Below are 16,868 nucleotides of genomic sequence, written 5' to 3' on the forward strand. Positions count from 1 at the left end.
GGATGGTCCTGAAAAGTCCTTAGAAAGCAACAATAAACATTATAAAATGGTGTTGTTGTTTTTTAGCAAAAGCCCTTTTAATCTATAATTGTTTTTCCATATTCTGCTGCTTACCCATATTTTCCGATATTAGTTTTAATACCGTAAAATATTGTTGTATATGCTGGAAATAACTGAATCAGTATCATGTTTCAGACATAAAATGTCTGGTTTTTCATCCTGCTCTCATACGTTGGCCGTGATGATCATTAAACTGATATTAGATTGAATTCTATGTGGTATTTAAAACGTTTTTAAAAACATTCAAAAAGACCAATTCTATCAAATTTGGAATTAATAGATCGGATTTTAAACCCCAACGTGAGCAGGTTTTGTATGACTCCACTAACGTTTCATGCTCCTTTCCTCTTCTTGATGGGAGAAGTAGAGATGTAAGCTCCCATGGTTCTCATGTATGTAGTAGTTATGTTTTAATGGAGTGGGGAATAGGCATATGTAAGAAAGTTTAACTCACATACACATAGATACGTATGCAGGTAAGATTTTTTGAATAGCTCTTTCTGTGCATACATACATACATGAATGTGAAAAATCTGGAAAAGGTTGCTAAACTTGACATTTGAAGGGCATAATAATGAACCTTTTGTTATTAAGTGGTATTAAATTGAATCCAATCTTTTTTCACCCTTCAGGCCACCAAATCTAAGAAGCCCATCATGCTACCAGTAACATTCATGGACGGCACCACCAAGACTCTCCTGGCAGACTCCGCCACCACCGCTAGTGAGCTCTGCAACGCTCTGGCCGACAAGATCAACCTGAGAGATCGCTTTGGCTTCTCGCTGTACATCGCCCTGTTTGACAAGGTGAGACCAGGACATTAGACCAGTGTATCATTTGGGAAATGCATCGTCACAAAGCTGAAAATAGGGCTGTTTTTCTGAGCTTATGAAAAGATTTAGAATAGAATACTTCATCCACCACAGATATATATTAATATGACGCCATCTTGACCTCTCTTTAAAGACCAATGTTGTCTGATACGTTAGAGCAGTGATTCTTAACCACGAACCGCGAACGCCACCTAGAGGGCCGCAAAAAACTTTCAGTTTTGCACCTGTGGGCTGCGAGGGCCGCGGGACCGCATAGGTTATCAATTGAAGACACCAGAGACGTTCTCCATGAGACGCTCAGTTACAATATAGCTTCCCACCACCAGTGTTAAATCATTTAATGAATCATAAACATTACACGATTTAACCACTAGAGGGCAGCAGTGTTAAATCATTTAATGAATCATAAACATTACACGATTTAACCACTAGAGGGCAGCAGTGTTAAATCATTGAATGAGTCATAAACATTACACGATTTAACCACTAGAGGGCAGCAGTGTTAAATCATTTAATGAGTCGTAAACATTACACGATTTAACCACTAGAGGGCAGCAGTGTTAAATCATTTAATTAGTCATAAACATTACACGATTTAACCACTAGAGGGCAGCAGTGTTAAATCATTTAATGAATCATAAACATTACACGATTTAACCACTAGAGGGCAGCAGTGTTAAATCATTTAATGAATCATAAACATTACACGATTTAACCACTAGAGGGCAGCAGTGTTAAATCATTTAATGAATCATAAACATTACACGATTTAACCACTAGAGGGCAGCAGTGTTAAATCATTTAATGAATCATAAACATTACACAATTTAACCACTACACTGTAGTGGTAGAAAAAATGAAGACGACAGTGGTGCCATACCCCCCCCCCCCCCCCAAAGTCTAAATGTGTGCGCAAGTACAATCCTGACTTTCTTAACACTTTCAGTGTGTGGAATGTGGGCTAATGCTGTCAAATGAAGCACTGAAGCCTTCAAAAATAAAGCGACACCTAGCGACGAAACATCCAACGCTCGTGGGAAAGCCTGTTGGGCTTCTTGTTGTGTATGCAGGTTTACATACACATGATAAATAAATGTCTTTGTGATCATCACATTGTATCATCTCATTCATTTGACAAGGGTTTTGCCTGTTCAACTCCGCGAGGACGCCGGCGTCCTCGATCCCCTCCCCTTTTGTTCCGTTACTACGGCTTGCTTGCGCAAACTACGTCACAAAACATGGCCGTGTTTGGTATCCCAGCATGCCCAAAACCCTCATCTTTGCAAAGAAATCATCGTTTTTCTTTCATTTCTTATGGAGTTTTCACAAAAGGAGCCCAAACACACACTGTCCAAAGTCGCCATAACCGCTGCAAGTCGGATCTTGCAGCATTTCGACGGAAAAAGACACATTACAGAACCAACAATGTGCTAGCGGATGTTACCATGGAGCTAGTAGCTTCAGAAAACGCTAGTACTTAAAGTACAAACCTTATCTTCCTCTTCTATAAGCCGTCAACCAACGTATAACCTTGCGTAACTGATCTACCCTCAAACTCGATTGTGCGCTCAGTTGAAGCCATTACGCACAGTAAGTCTGCTACTTATATACCACGTATTCGACCATATATATATTGTTTTTGCAATTTGTAAAGGCTAAAAATAAAAGGAAAATAATATAATATCAAAATATAAAGGGAGAAACACCTTCAGTGTGTCAGAATATCATTTGGTTACCATGTGTCCATTTGGGTCTCCAAATATCCTTTTAGAGCTCCTCCTGGATCTCTTCATGGAAGAAACACTGTAGAATGGTCATACTTTGTCCAATCTTCTTAGTTAGAGGTTACGTTGTTTACAGACTTCACGGCTTCTTGTATATATTTGTGAATCTGCTTTGGATCAGGTGTCGTCTCTGGGCAGCGGTAGCGACCACGTGATGGACGCTGTCTCCCAGTGTGAGCAGTATGCCAAGGAGCAGGGCGCCCAGGAGAGGAACGCGCCCTGGAGGCTGTTCTTCAGGAAGGAGATCTTCAACCCCTGGCACAACCCCGCTGAGGACTACGTCGCCTCAAACCTCGTCTACCAGCAGATCGTCCGAGGGGTGAAATTCGGAGAGTACCGCTGTGAGAGGGTGAGCAGCTTTTTCTGTTTAACATGCAGTTGATGTACTTGAAAGGTAGTTTATGTATTTCTTTTTAAAGGAGACCCCGGGCATATACAGCAGTCACTAAGTTCCATTAATCAAGTACTATACGAAAGTACAAATTTAAGGTACCTGCACTTTACCTGAGTATTTTCGTTTCTAACCACTTCGAAGATAACATTTTAAATTGAACTACCCAAATACAGCTTAAACAATTAGTTGAGTAAAAATTATTCAATTTACAGAAAATTGATTACCAACTATTTTGATCACCGTTTTGTCATTTTTTATGTATAAACATTTCATGATTCCAGCATCACAAATGTAAACATTTGCTGCTTTTCCTTTTAGGTGTTTTAATCATTTTAATTATTAAAACACCTAAAATACACCTAAAATACAAATTCCTATGATGTGTGAAACAAAGGAAAGAGTGGAGTAACAGATGACCAGATGATTGCCTGATTAGTGAATAATGTAAATATCCATAAAATTCCTTCTATGATGTTTGAGAATGTAAATTAAGTGGTTTTCATTCCTTTGTTCCTGTTTGGCCCCTGAAAAGAGCAAGTCTGTGTTCAGCACTCTTCTTTCAAGCTGGTATGAGTTACAAGACCACCGACAGATATTTGATGGGGTTGTTGAGGTGGTTTCTTCTTTGTAGATTAGTCATCTCACAAAATCTGATATTTTTGCTCCTAAAACTTATAAAACAGCTACAGGATGACTTGAGGGTGATATTTGTCAGTAAGACGGATCATTCTATGTTCTATGAATAAACATTCAGAACTCTATTTGTTGTTAGACACACAATAATACTTTATCTTTTTACAGCCATGAGTCCTCTTTACTACTTGGTGAATGAAATCTCAGAGATATTTACTTTAAATGCAGTTTAGATATTTATTGCAGGATAATTAGCAACAGCTCATACAAATAATACTACTTTACTTCAATTCATTACGATCTGATTATAACTTTAAATTCCTCTGGTAACTGCACAAGGCAAAATCATATATTATAATTTTTTTAAATTCCTTAATTACAAAATTAAGTAAATTTACGAAGAACTAAAATAAGCAAAATTCTTATGAAATAAGCAAAATCCTTAATTATAGAAAACAAGCTAAATCCATAATGACAATGTTCATGAAGTACAATAAAAAGCAAAATTCTAATGAAATAAGTAATATCCTTGATTATAAACAACATTTTTATAAAATAAGAAAAAACTTAGTTCGAAAATTAAGTAAAATCATGAAGTACAACAATGAGCAAAATAGTAACATTTCTGAATCACAAATAAATGAGGTTTTAGGGGCTGATCACAGCGGGAAGTTGGTCCTATTTGTATTATTATGATTATCTTTTAGCTATATGTTGCCCTGCTGCCAAAATCTTGCTCACTGCAATAAGTGAAGTCATGAAGTTCATTATATTTTTTAAAGGACAAACACCAACAGATTCTTAACATTGAGTATCGTTATACAGAATGTAGAAGATACATGTCAAGGTTTCATATTTATTCTAATATCTCACATTCCTGATATAGTCTTTGGTTTCTAAGACACCGGATGCTTGGACTCTGGTAAACCTGCTCTCAAGTCTAGTTTTCAAATTCAACTTTATATCTGTGAGGTGTTTTTAAAGATTCACGTCTTCAGCAGGAACCAATGGGCTTGGAGCTGAGAGCCACAGACAGGAAGTCAGAACGTATGGAGAGACCAACACATTGTTGAGAGTAAGAAAGACAGGCTATAATAATGTAATATAATATTCCAGCCTTCTTGTTTAAGGGAACATGCGTATAAAAGGGAGCTGGTTGTGTGTTAGAAATCCATCTGGATGTGAGATGAGCTCCTTGGAGGAGCTACTCTGCTCCCTGAGCTCCTTCTTCTTCAGCTGCAGGAACACCCAGGTTATAATGATCCAGCTCAGTGTTCTCCCGTCTGCCCGTCTTCTGCCCCCTGCTGGCCTTGAGTCAGCGGCAGGACGACCTCTTTGATGATAAGAGGTGTTGGATCTGAGACAGTGAGAGCGAGCAGTTGGCTCTCAGAGGAGAAGTTTTGAGAAAAAACAGAGACGTGATAAACACAGCTGTAGCTTCCTTGGTGGGCGGGCTCTGCAGCAGGAAACAGGAAGGAGGCAGTGTGATTGACAGCTGGCTGGGTATAGTTGTGTGTTGAGTTGGAGGAGGTGAAGGTGAGCTGGAAGGAGCCTCCTGGGTACTGTGGCTGGATGGAGCAGCAGATGGTGAAGGTGGAGCGCCTGAGCACCTGAGCCCCCTGCTGCTGGGCCTCGGAGACCCCGTACATTGAGGAGGACACAGAGATGATCGGCTGAAGCAGGTCTGAGCAGATGAGATCCACGATGGAGGAAGAGGAACGTGATGTTAAACACTCCCTCAGAGAAGATCCAGACAGAACACATTGAGGGTTGACCCACCACACAGATCTCTGTGAGGGCGCCTTTCTTCGTCCAACAGAAACAGCAGAGCCACAGTCCAGCTCTCTACAGGCAACAGCTGCTTCCTTTAGGGTCCAGAGATAGTAATCTACTTGTCTCCACTCTCCCAGTTTCACCTCCAGTGTTCCTGCACAGCGACTGTCTCCTCCCACCAACCTGACAGGATCTGAGCAGGTGAGTCCAACAGCTTTGCCGGGTGAGCAGGTGTTTCTATCTGAGCCTGAGCTTCTACAGTCCAGGAGAGCAGACTCATGGCCTCCACACTGGAACTCTTTAGTCCACATTGGAGCCTCCACTTCTCCATAGAGCGCCCCCTGGAGGACTGAAGGAGCTCCACAGCCAAGCTCCCTACAGACCACCTCTGCATCCTGCTGGTCAAAGTCATCTTCACGCACTGAGGACCACCACTGGTTAGACTTCACCTCCAGTCTGCCTGAGCACAGACTAGTCCCATTCACCAGCCTGACAGAGTCTGAGCAGGTGAGATCCAGGATGGAGGAAGAGTAATACGATGTTAAACACTCCCTCAGAGCAAGTCCAGAGTGAACACAGTCAAAGTTGATCCTCCACACAGATCTCTCTGAGGACTCCTCTCTCCGTCTGATAGAAACAGCAGAGCCACAGTCCAGCGCTCTACAGAAAACAGCTGCTTCCTTCAGGATCCAGTAAAAGCCATATACTGGTCTCCAGTCTCCCAGTTTCACCTCCAGAGTTCCTGCACAGCGACTGTCTCCTCCCACCAACCTGACAGGTTCTGAGCAGGTGAGTCCAACAGCTTTGCCGGGTGAGCAGGTGTTTCTATCTGAGCCTGAGCTTCTACAGTCCAGGAGAGCAGACTCATGGCCTCCACACTGGAACTCTTTGGTCCACATTGGAGCCTCCACTTCTCAATAGAGCGCCCCCTGGAGGACTGAAGGAGCCCCACAGCCAAGCTCCCGACAGACCACCTCTGCATCCTGCTGGTCAAAGTAATCTTCACACACTGAGGACCACCACTGGTTAGACTGGTTAGACTGGTTAGACTTCACCTCCAGTCTGCCTGAGCACAGACTAGTCCCATTCACCAGCCTGACAGAGTCTGAGCAGGTGAGATCCAGGATGGAGGAAGAGTAATACGATGTTAAACACTCCCTCAGAGCAAGTCCAGAGTGAACACAGTCAAAGTTGATCCTCCACACAGATCTCTCTGAGGACTCCTCTCTCCGTCTGATAGAAACAGCAGAGCCACAGTCCAGCGCTCTACAGAAAACATCTGCTTCCTTCAGGGTCCAGTAATTGTCATATACTGGTTTCCAGTCTCCCTGATGTTTCATCTCCAGAGTTCCTGCACAGCGACTGTCTCCTCCCACCAACCTGACAGGATCTGAGCAGGTGAGTCCAACAGCTTTGCCAGCTGAGCAGGTGTTTCTATCTGAGCCTGAGCTTCTACAGTCCAGGAGAGCAGACTCATTGCCTCCACACTGGAACTCTTTGGTCCACATTGGAGCCTCCACTTCTCCATAGAGCGCCCCCTGGAAGACTGAAGGAGCCCCACAGTCAAGTTCCCTACAGACCACCTCTGCATCCTGCTGGTCAAAGTCATCTTCACACACTGAGGACCACCACTGGTTAGACTGGTTAGACTTCACCTCCAGTCTGCCTGAGCACAGACTAGTCCCATTCACCAGCCTGACAGAGTCTGAGCAGGTGACATCCAGGATGGAAGAAGAATAATCTGATGTTACACAATCCTTCAGAGCCGATCCAGAGTGAACACAGTCAAAGTTGATCGTCCACACAGATCTCTGTGAGGACGCCTCTCTCCGTCTGATATAAACAGCAGAGCCACAGTCCAGATCTCTACAGGCAACAGCTGCTTCCTTCAGGGTCCAGTAATAGTAATCTACTGGTCTCCAGTCTCCCTGATGTTTCATCTCCAGTGTTCCTGCACAGAGACTGTCTCCTCCCACCAACCTGACAGGTTCTGTTGTTGTGTGATTTCCTTCCGCCTGTAGTCCTGAGCTCCACAGCAACAGCACCAGCATCAACAGGTGATCCATGATGTCCAGGTAGACCGTCTCTCTGCCCGTCTGTCTCTCTGCCCGTCCGTCTGCTCTGCTGTCCTCAGTTTATATTGTGCCGAGGCTGGATGGAAAAGTAATAAATCCTTTGTGGTTTAGGAGTGGAGGACGGGCCTCAACTCGTCAACAAAGTTCGTTCAGCAGTCCTCTGGGCTCAGTACAAAGTCAGAGAGTAGCGTCGTTTGTTATCCAGTTTCAAGTAGGGGGGAGAGGAAAATCTCCGTCAGCCAATTCTTGCTCCCGAACGGCGTTCTCTTTGCCGTGAACAGAGACGGAGTCCTCTGATGCTTCTCTCGAACAATGTGCAGTGGTCTCGGCTGAGTACTGGACGGTGTCCAGCGTCAAATCCCAACTGTCAAATCTTTTGTCTTCTCTTTTTGTTGTCCCATTGAGCCATCCTCATTTCCACAATCCTCACAGCTGCTCATGCCTGTTTATTTTTACACACACACCCCGTTACCACATCCTGACAGATGCAGCAGCACTTCCTCTTTTTGACTCAACCGTCTAAACCGTCCCAACTTCCTGCTTTTATGAGGACATATACAACACACACCGAGTATGATCACCAAACTTTCCAGTACTTTCTGTCAACAGACCTATTATTATAATAATCACATTACAGCTGTAGCTGTTATATCACTTCATATCAATACACAATGCATAAATCGACTATTAGATTATACATTTTATTTTAATCATATATGCTCTGTGTTCTTTGGCCTGATCTTCTTAGTCCATTCTTTATTCTTTTAATTTCAGGGCAGCTCTTCTGGGATCTTAAACCTACTTGACAAGGTGCTGGAACAAATTAAACCGATATGAGAGTACGAACACAAAAAGCTGTATTCATTTTTATAGAAGCTGATAAGAATATATTGAATAAATGGTCAGTTTTGTCCACTTTTGTTATGGTCTCCTCTTTAACACAGCTGCAGAAGAACAGAGTCGTTCCCTCTTTTATATATTTGATTTAGTTTTCTCATGATCGTCTCTTTGCCCTGTGTCTGTCCTACAGGAGGAGGACCTGGCAGAGCTGGCCTCTCAGCAGTACTATGTGGACTACGGCTCTGAGATCCTCCAAGATCGCCTGCTCACCCTCATCCCCTCCTACATTCCCGACAGAGAGATCAGCTCCACTAAAACTGCAGAGAAGTGGGCTCAGCTCATCATCAACGCCCATAAAAAGGTATCTGACACCAACGCTGACCCTTTGGGGGCTTTTTCAACAACTTGATCCACAGTAACTAACTGCAACTGTCTGCGCAGGGATTACACACTAAGAGGAGGCTGACCTCACAGAAGGTGAAGGAGGACGTGGTGGATTTTGCTCGTTTAAAGTGGCCTTTACTCTTCTCGCGCTTCTACGAGGCCTTCAAATTCTCAGGTTGGTGTATATTATCATGATCACTTCTTACTAGGTATCTGTATGTTTTGTTTTTATCATGGATATCATATGACACCGTTTGTCCACACAGGACCCAGTCTGCCGAAGAATGACGTGATCGTGGCAGTGAACTGGACTGGGGTTTACTTTGTGGATGAACAGGAGCAGGTCCTTCTGGAGCTCTCGTTCCCAGAGATCACTGCTGTGTCCAGTAGCAGGTATGATAACGCCAAGTCCTCGAAGCAACACTGAATGGGAAGAATAGTCAAATTTACACACTACAGTGTAAGAATGGAGCATTTAAACTAATGACTATTTATCAACAGAAAAGCTGAAATCAACAGAAAGTTGGTGTGTTCCTCAGGAGTTTATTCCTCAAACTGTAAAATGTACTTTTATAGTCCACCTCTTAGAACTACATGAGTTCACGTGATTCCACGGTTTTACACTCTGCGGTTCACGTTTAGCAGTTTCACAAGTGTGTCGGAGAACTACGGTGGCCTTCGAGTAAAATGCAAAAGGCTCTCTCCCGAGCCAGTGTTTGGTTTGTCCGCTCTGGGCTGCTGTAGAAACATGGCTGTGCAACACGGCGGACTCTGTGAAAAGAACCCTCTCCCTTTGTTGATTTTTAGTTTCAGGTGATTGTACACTAATGTAAACATAGTTATGAATATGACATTACATTTCTGCTAATAGATCCCCTGTGATGCTACACACTGACCCTATTAAAGTAAACTTTCATCTTCCAGAGGGGGTAAACTCCAGGGTCAGAGCTTCACCTTGGCCACCATCAAAGGAGACGAGTACACATTCACCTCCAACAATGCGGAGGACATCCGTGATCTAGTGGTGGCCTTCCTCGAGGGTCTGAGGAAGAGGTCCAAGTATGTGGTGGGACTGTTGGACTGTCCCAACCCTGGTAAGATTCACTGATGGTTAAAAAAAACAAACTGGTGCTGGACTTCGTGTACAGTTTTTTTAAATTCTCTTTAAATACAGATTTTTACTTTACAGCGGGGGTGGACTCCACGTTCCTAAGTTTCTCCAAGGGGGATCTGATCATCCTGGACGAACACGACGGAGAGCATGTGATGAACTCTGGCTGGGCTCACGGCATCAACGACAGGACCAAACAGAAAGGGGACTTCCCTGCCGACTGTGTCTATGTAGTGCCCACTATCACCAGACCGCAGTATGACATAGTGGTGAGGATATTTTGCCCCCTGCCTCCAGTCTTTATGCTAAGCTACGCTAACCAGCTCCCAGCGCTTCACACTTAACACTTTGATATGAGATTTAAATAAATCTTCGTATTTTCTGTAAAAACGTTTTACATTGCAGTCGTTAACTTGCCTCCCTCGACACGTTCATAGAAAATATTTTTGTCTTTGACAAAATCGACATCCTTTTTTACTCCTTCTCCATCTCAGGCTCTTGTGACGATGACTGCTGATCAGAGGCGAGAATCCATCGGTTTGTCCCATATGAGTGTCTCTGGCATTGAGGACAAAACTAAGGCCTACACGCTGGAGGAGTTCTCCTACGACTACTTCAGGTGTGCTTCCTCATCCTTTACATATAGATCGATACAAAGTGTGTAGTTTCATCATTTCTAAGCCTTCCTTCATGTTGCCAGGCCTCCTCCGAAGAGCACTCTGAGCAGGGTGATGATCTCTAAGAGCCGAGGGAAGGATCGTCTGTGGAGCTGCACCAGGGAGCCTCTCAAACAGCCTCTGCTGAAGAAAGTCCTGGCTCACGAGGAGCTCTCCCAGGAGGCCTTACTTGCCTTCATAGATATCCTTGAGTGGCGTGTGTGTTAAATGTTTGTGTCAATGGGTGTTTTTGTCCTGTTTTGTCTGGGCAACAGTCTAAAACTCAATATATTCAGTTTAGTAAAACATTTGTAAGTGGTTGAAGTCCTTGACCGCGTCTCTACCTGTGATCAAGTATATGGGCGACTACCCGTCCAAACGTGTGCGTTCTGTCAACGAGCTCACCGATCAGATCTTTGAAGGAGCCCTGAAGGCCGAGCCGCTCAAAGACGAAATCTTCTGTCAGATTCTCAAACAGCTGACTGATAATCACATCAAGTAAGTCTGGAGCACGAGCACACACACACACACACACACACACACACACACTGCAGAGATGGAAAGTATTCAGCAACATGGTGGTCAAAGTTTTGTTTTACTTACTTTGTTTTATTTTATTTATTTGAATGAGAAAACATCCCATAAATACATGCGTCTTAGAAACATATTATTTATTTACTTACTTTTCGCCATATTTAACTCACTAAAGGACTATTTTGTCTATTGCCACTACAACTCCTAGCAATATCTTTCTTTTTGTTGCCATAAGAACAGATTGTTGATAACCATTGCTTAACTTGTGCTGTGCTGTGCGTGTGTAGGTATAGTGAGGAGAAGGGCTGGGAGCTGCTGTGGCTTTGCACTGGTTTGTTTCCTCCCAGTAACACCCTGCTGCCTCACGTGCAGAAGTTCCTCCAGGCCAAGAAACACCACCAGCTGGCTCCAGACTGCATGCAGCGGCTACAGAAAGCCTTACGGTAACACACACACAAACACACTTTCACCTTCAACAGTCTTTCTATCTCGTTTGAGTTCATCCATTTTATTTCTCGTCTATTATTTGTTGTAGAAATGGATCAAGAAAGTACCCTCCTCACCTGGTGGAGGTGGAGGCCATCCAGCACAAGACCACTCAGATCTTCCACAAAGTTTACTTCCCCGATGACTCAGACGAGGTCAGTGACGACAAAATTAACATACTTTTCCTCTTTTATGAATTGAAAAGTAGAATATGAAATGAAATAGAATACATAGAAATTGAACTCACTGAAGAAGAATAAAAACAGTAAATAATAGATTAAAATCAATGCCCATTGTTGCAGCAAGCATTCAGTATTTCATGTCTAAGCAGCCCGTTTGTGTTCGCAGGTGTTTGAAGTGGAGTCGAGCACGAAGGCCAAAGACTTCTGCCACAACATCTCTGGACGTCTTCTGCTCAAATCCTCCGAAGGCTTCAGTCTGTTTGTGAAGATCACTGACAAGGTGAGGACGACCTGTAGCCTCATTATCTGGATTCTAGTAAATATCTATTTAGTGACAGTAGTTTTCTTCAGCACTGACAGCTACGGCTGCTGATTAGACCATGTGCTGAGGTTAAAACCACTTCATGCTTCTGGTTCTCCAGGTCATCAGTGTGCCCGACGGCGACTTCTTCTTCGACTTTGTGAGGCACCTGACTGACTGGATCAAGAAAGCCAGACAAGTGAAAGACGGTAAAAAGAGAAAATACAGGATTTGTTTTTAAAGCTCACAGGTTTTGTGACTTCTATCTTCCTGTAACTGTTAATCACCTCTCTGTGTGTGTGTGTGTGTGTGTGTGTGTGTGTGTGTGTGTGTGTGTGTGTGTGTGTGTGTGTGTGTGTGTGTGTGTGTGTGTGTGTGTGTGTGTGTGTGTGTGTGTGTGTGTGTGTGTGTGTGTGTGTGTGTTGTGTCTGCAGGTGTACTGCCTTCACTGACCTATCAGGTGTTCTTCATGAAGAAGCTGTGGACTAATACGGTGCCAGGAAAAGACTCTATGGCTGACTCCATCTTCCACTACTACCAAGTGAGTAACAGCTCTCAGAAATCAACAGATGTGTGAAATTATTGTTTCCAGCTATTTTAAGGGTATTTCTTCACGTTATTTCTTAACGTTAAAGCGACATTACTCTGTGATATTGACACCCGACAAGTCAAACTGCACTGAAATATAAATATATAAACGTCTGAGACTCAATGATACAATTAATATGGTTTTAATAAAACGTGGTTTTCAGTGTTTTTATTTGAATGGAGCTTGAAAGCTCTGTGTAGGTTTATGGACAACCTTAAGTATGAATGTATCTGCCAATAGACAGGTTGAAATGTCCCACATACAGACATGCAGTATCTTAACAGCGACTGTCTTCTCTCTACAGGAGCTGCCTAAGTATCTGCGAGGCTACCACAAGTGCTTGAGGGAGGAGGTGCACCAGTTGGCAGCGCTGATCTACAGGGTGAAGTTTGAGGATGACAAAATCCACTTCCAGAATATTTCCAAGATCCTGAAGGATCTCGTCCCTCAGGACCAGATCAGACATCTGTCCCCCGACGACTGGAAGAGGGTGAGATGCATGACGTATTAGAGCAGACGAAAAGTCAGAGGATCACCAAATGTATTGTTATTCATCCTCTGAAGACCATGAATGTCCCAAAGGCAACGCCATGCATGGGTACAACTTTGGCAACTTTGTATTTAATAATCTTGGTTGGCCGTTCTAAAAGTTTGGTCATAAAAGTCTCTGCAAAGTCATTTATTATGTTAAAAAACGTGTGTTTCCCTCTCAGTCCATCGTGTCGTTGTTCAACAAGCACTCCGGAAAGACTCGAGAAGAAGCCAAACTCTCCTTCCTCAAAATCATCTACAAGTGGACCACGTTTGGTTCTGCCTTTTTTGAAGTCAAGGTAAAGACGTTGGTAAAAAAGAGGAATATAAGTGTACGTTTAGCAATTGTTGCAGATTTTGGTCATTATGTTGTTGTCCAAGTATTCAGATATTTCACCTTAAATAAAAGTGGCAATACTAAAGTGTAGAAATACTCTGTTAAAGTCCTACGTTCACAATGTTACTTCAAAGTACAACAGTATCAGCATCAAAATATACTTAAAGTATCGGAAGTGAATGTTATGCAGAATGGTTTATTTCAGAATAATATAGATTATATTATTTGATTATCATTGTTGATGCATGCATTCATTTAATCTATGATATACATTATAAAAGTAGAATCAAACTTGTTTTTTCAGCACTGTGTGAAAAGTTTTGTTTTTAATTATTCTATTTTTTATTTTTTTCCTGCAGCAAACAACTGATCCAAATTACCCAGAAGCCCTCCTGATTGCAATCAACAAACACGGAGTCAGTCTCATTGATCCCAAGTCTAAGGTGGGTCCACACTTATCATATTAGTTTGTTCCCAAGAATTATCATTTTGGGAACAAAATCGTTTTCTGAAAGATTTGCAAAATACAGATAATAATAATAACTAAAATATTAGTTTTCTGTAATCCAAATGCTGAAAGCTACAATAGAAAACTTTTACATTTGGAGTTAAATCTTGTTCACACTCAAGCTACACTCTAACATATTTAGTCATCGATGTCGCTCTCTGGATATTTCTCTTTGTTTGATGTCAGATTTCTCTAGAGTTGCAGGTTGATTCACCACCATAACTTCATTTCGTTATGTTACTGTGAGATAGCGTGTGTATTTCCCTCAAATCAAAAGTACACAAGCTATCTCACAGTACTGCACTGTATCTGCCAACAGGGTGTGTGTGTGCTAATCTCAGTTGTTGTATTGCCTGCAGGACATCCTCACCACTCACCCCTTCACTAAGATCTCCAACTGGAGCAGCGGTAACACGTACTTCCACATCACCATCGGAAACCTGGTCCGAGGCAGCAAGCTGCTGTGTGAGACCTCGCTGGTGAGCTCCTGGTTTTGACATGAAGCACTACTGCCACCAGAATAACCTGAAATTAAGAGTTTAAATATGTTAATATACATTTGAAACGGTTCATCACGTAACCAATGCTCCTAGGTTTGAGTTCAGACCTGATTTTTATGATATTTGTGACCGAACAGATCATTTTGCCGCATTCATGACACAATGCCATGGTGCAACAATTTGAAAACATAAAATATTGAGAGAGAGAGGTAGTCTACACTTAAGGCGCCATTATGCTCTGTTATGCTCTCTGACCTATCAGGAGTGTGAGAAAGAGAAACTATTGCTGTCACTTTTAATGCAAACAACCAATTTCTTTCTCATCTCATCAGAAAAAATAAAACAATAGAGCCATACATCCAAATACATAAACATCAATTCAGCTCAGCATATCTAACCTTTGTCCTCAAAACACGCAGGGCTACAAAATGGACGACCTCCTGACCTCTTACATCAGCCAGATGCTGACGACAATGACCAAACAGCGAACCACCCGGGGCAACAGCAAGTGAGCAGAGCGGCTGGAATGTACGGTCAATCAATCAATCAATCAATCCTCCTCACACGTGCACCGTTTGAATGCATGTAAACAAAAAGCTCTTATTTCATACGTAACTGTGTGAATTGTTTCACAAAGTGGTTATCAAGGTGTCTGTGTCACTGCAATGCCAATGTTTTCATTTATGTTGTTATGTATCGGCCCTGTCTTAAAAAAACTCACCAGTTGCCTTTAAATTACCTTTTCCCACCTGTAACACGGCAATTTGGACGGCTTTCTTTCTGCACTATAATCACCGTGAACTGACCGTCATATTATCGGCTGTGCTATTTACACACCGTTGAAAGTTTGTGATCTCCTGCCATGTACAATAGTTCAACCAGACAATTGAAAGAGCGGAACAAGAGATTGCAGATTTAAAAGGAACAGGTTCCTGTTTCAGTGTCAAGTGCAAAATATAATTTAATTATTCCTCTTTTGGGGCAGAAACTATTTCAAGTGTAAATAATACAATTGGAGTCTGAATCATTGAAGGAAAGAAAGAAGAAAAACTTTTGAACGTTAGTGCATGTCATCATGTTATCAGTTCATAATCTCTGTGCCGTTTGATAAAACAAGCTTTAAATGTAACTGTTGTTTGAGACGGAATTCTGTTTTCTCAAATGCCGACATCGGTGTCGAGACAACAAAGCGGTACTCTAGCTTCTTGCTTGATTTACAAAAACAAGATATGATTAAAAATCTGATTTCTAATCCTTGTTTTATAAAAAAAAGAAAATACCGGAAACAATCGGAAAATCCCCCAGAAAACAGAAGTCGACTTGTTAGTTTGTCTTGTGGAGTAGCTTCGTCTTTTCATCCGTATTTATGCTCAGAGTTTACCAACCAGGCATCAAATAGTCACTTTTTACACCAAAAGTAACCCATCATCTAACTAATGACCCTTCAGATCTCAGTTAGTGGGGTTTTCTCTTTATTAAATAAAATGCCAGTTTGACAATGTATGCAGTCAAATTTGGAATTATTAAGAGGATCAAGTCAATCTGGATTTAAACATTTAAATATAACCCAATGATTTGTTTTGTTTTTATTACATTGTGTAGTCATGCATGTGCACAGAAACAGACCGTATGCGTGCCACAGCAGTAGAGCATGTACATGTACACTTATACTGTAGATGGTGAATGGAGTCTTTTTTTCTAAATGTACGAACCATTAGCATTGATTTTTATTAAAGATCAAGTCATAATCATCTGTTTTTGGACCATGTGACCACACATCATTATGTAGACATGAATAAATGAGATTTTGCAAATAGCATTTACTGTATATGTTTATTTTCTTAAGTATGGGTTGCACAGTAACCTGAATGATTTTTGGAGCACACTGAACATTCAAAGACATGAAATGGCTGAAAGTACTCTGACTTTATTCATGACATTTACAACCATACTATAATACAATACTTTTTACATTATACCGAGTTTTTTCATATTGTACCATTACATGCTATACAATGACTTTTGTGACATCAATGTCTTTTTTCATGAAGTTTTTTGAAATACTACACGACTTTTTATGACATTTTCAGACATTCTGTTTTTGTATTTTAACTATACTTTCTGACGTACTATGATCGAACACTCTACTACGACTTTTTATCATTTATAATACGACATACTAGGACTTTTTTCATGGATTTTTTTCATCATACTCTGACTTTTAATAATATACTATGACTTAAACATATTTTCTATACCATGACTTTTTATTAACTTTTTTGACATACTTAATTTTAAAAGATCAGAAATTGTATTAAATTCCAAACTGTGGACCATCTGAGGCGACAGACAAACAT

The 16,868-nt window shown here is 41.8% G+C and overlaps 3 protein-coding genes across 4 annotated transcripts in view; 1 reads left to right on the plus strand and 2 right to left on the minus strand.

The window, feature by feature from the left end:
* myo7ab (myosin VIIAb) overlaps positions 1-16,324 on the plus strand; it is a 32,093-nt gene extending 15,769 nt beyond the window's left edge. The window contains exons 28-47 of one of the 2 annotated variants that reach the window (XM_076101257.1): positions 693-866; positions 2,799-3,026; positions 8,583-8,753; positions 8,834-8,951; positions 9,043-9,169; positions 9,701-9,870; positions 9,966-10,156; positions 10,382-10,506; positions 10,588-10,745; positions 10,888-11,041; positions 11,365-11,520; positions 11,613-11,718; positions 11,912-12,025; positions 12,168-12,255; positions 12,481-12,587; positions 12,940-13,125; positions 13,349-13,465; positions 13,863-13,946; positions 14,371-14,490; positions 14,931-16,324. In XM_076101257.1, the coding sequence (XP_075957372.1) occupies positions 693-866; positions 2,799-3,026; positions 8,583-8,753; positions 8,834-8,951; positions 9,043-9,169; positions 9,701-9,870; positions 9,966-10,156; positions 10,382-10,506; positions 10,588-10,745; positions 10,888-11,041; positions 11,365-11,520; positions 11,613-11,718; positions 11,912-12,025; positions 12,168-12,255; positions 12,481-12,587; positions 12,940-13,125; positions 13,349-13,465; positions 13,863-13,946; positions 14,371-14,490; positions 14,931-15,023 (2,787 nt within the window). In that variant the 3' untranslated portion in view covers positions 15,024-16,324. The remainder of the gene's footprint in view (positions 1-692; positions 867-2,798; positions 3,027-8,582; positions 8,754-8,833; positions 8,952-9,042; positions 9,170-9,700; positions 9,871-9,965; positions 10,157-10,381; positions 10,507-10,587; positions 10,746-10,887; positions 11,042-11,364; positions 11,521-11,612; positions 11,719-11,911; positions 12,026-12,167; positions 12,256-12,480; positions 12,588-12,939; positions 13,126-13,348; positions 13,466-13,862; positions 13,947-14,370; positions 14,491-14,930) is intronic. The other variant, XM_076101258.1, reaches the window with a different exon arrangement.
* On the minus strand, positions 3,925-6,376 carry LOC142959794 (CD5 antigen-like). Its single transcript, XM_076101261.1, has one exon. It carries the CDS (start codon positions 6,374-6,376, stop codon positions 4,973-4,975), a length of 1,404 nt encoding a protein of 467 aa, XP_075957376.1. The 3' UTR covers positions 3,925-4,972.
* LOC142959795 (scavenger receptor cysteine-rich type 1 protein M130-like) lies at positions 6,392-7,997 on the minus strand. The gene has a single exon (XM_076101262.1). It carries the CDS (start codon positions 7,541-7,543, stop codon positions 6,392-6,394), a length of 1,152 nt encoding a protein of 383 aa, XP_075957377.1. The 5' UTR covers positions 7,544-7,997.
* Positions 16,325-16,868: the final 544 nt, after the last annotated feature.

Source organism: Anarhichas minor, unplaced genomic scaffold (genome assembly GCF_050575085.1).
Source record: "Anarhichas minor isolate MPS153535 unplaced genomic scaffold, ASM5057508v1 ptg000027l, whole genome shotgun sequence".
NCBI lineage: Eukaryota > Metazoa > Chordata > Actinopteri > Perciformes > Anarhichadidae > Anarhichas > Anarhichas minor.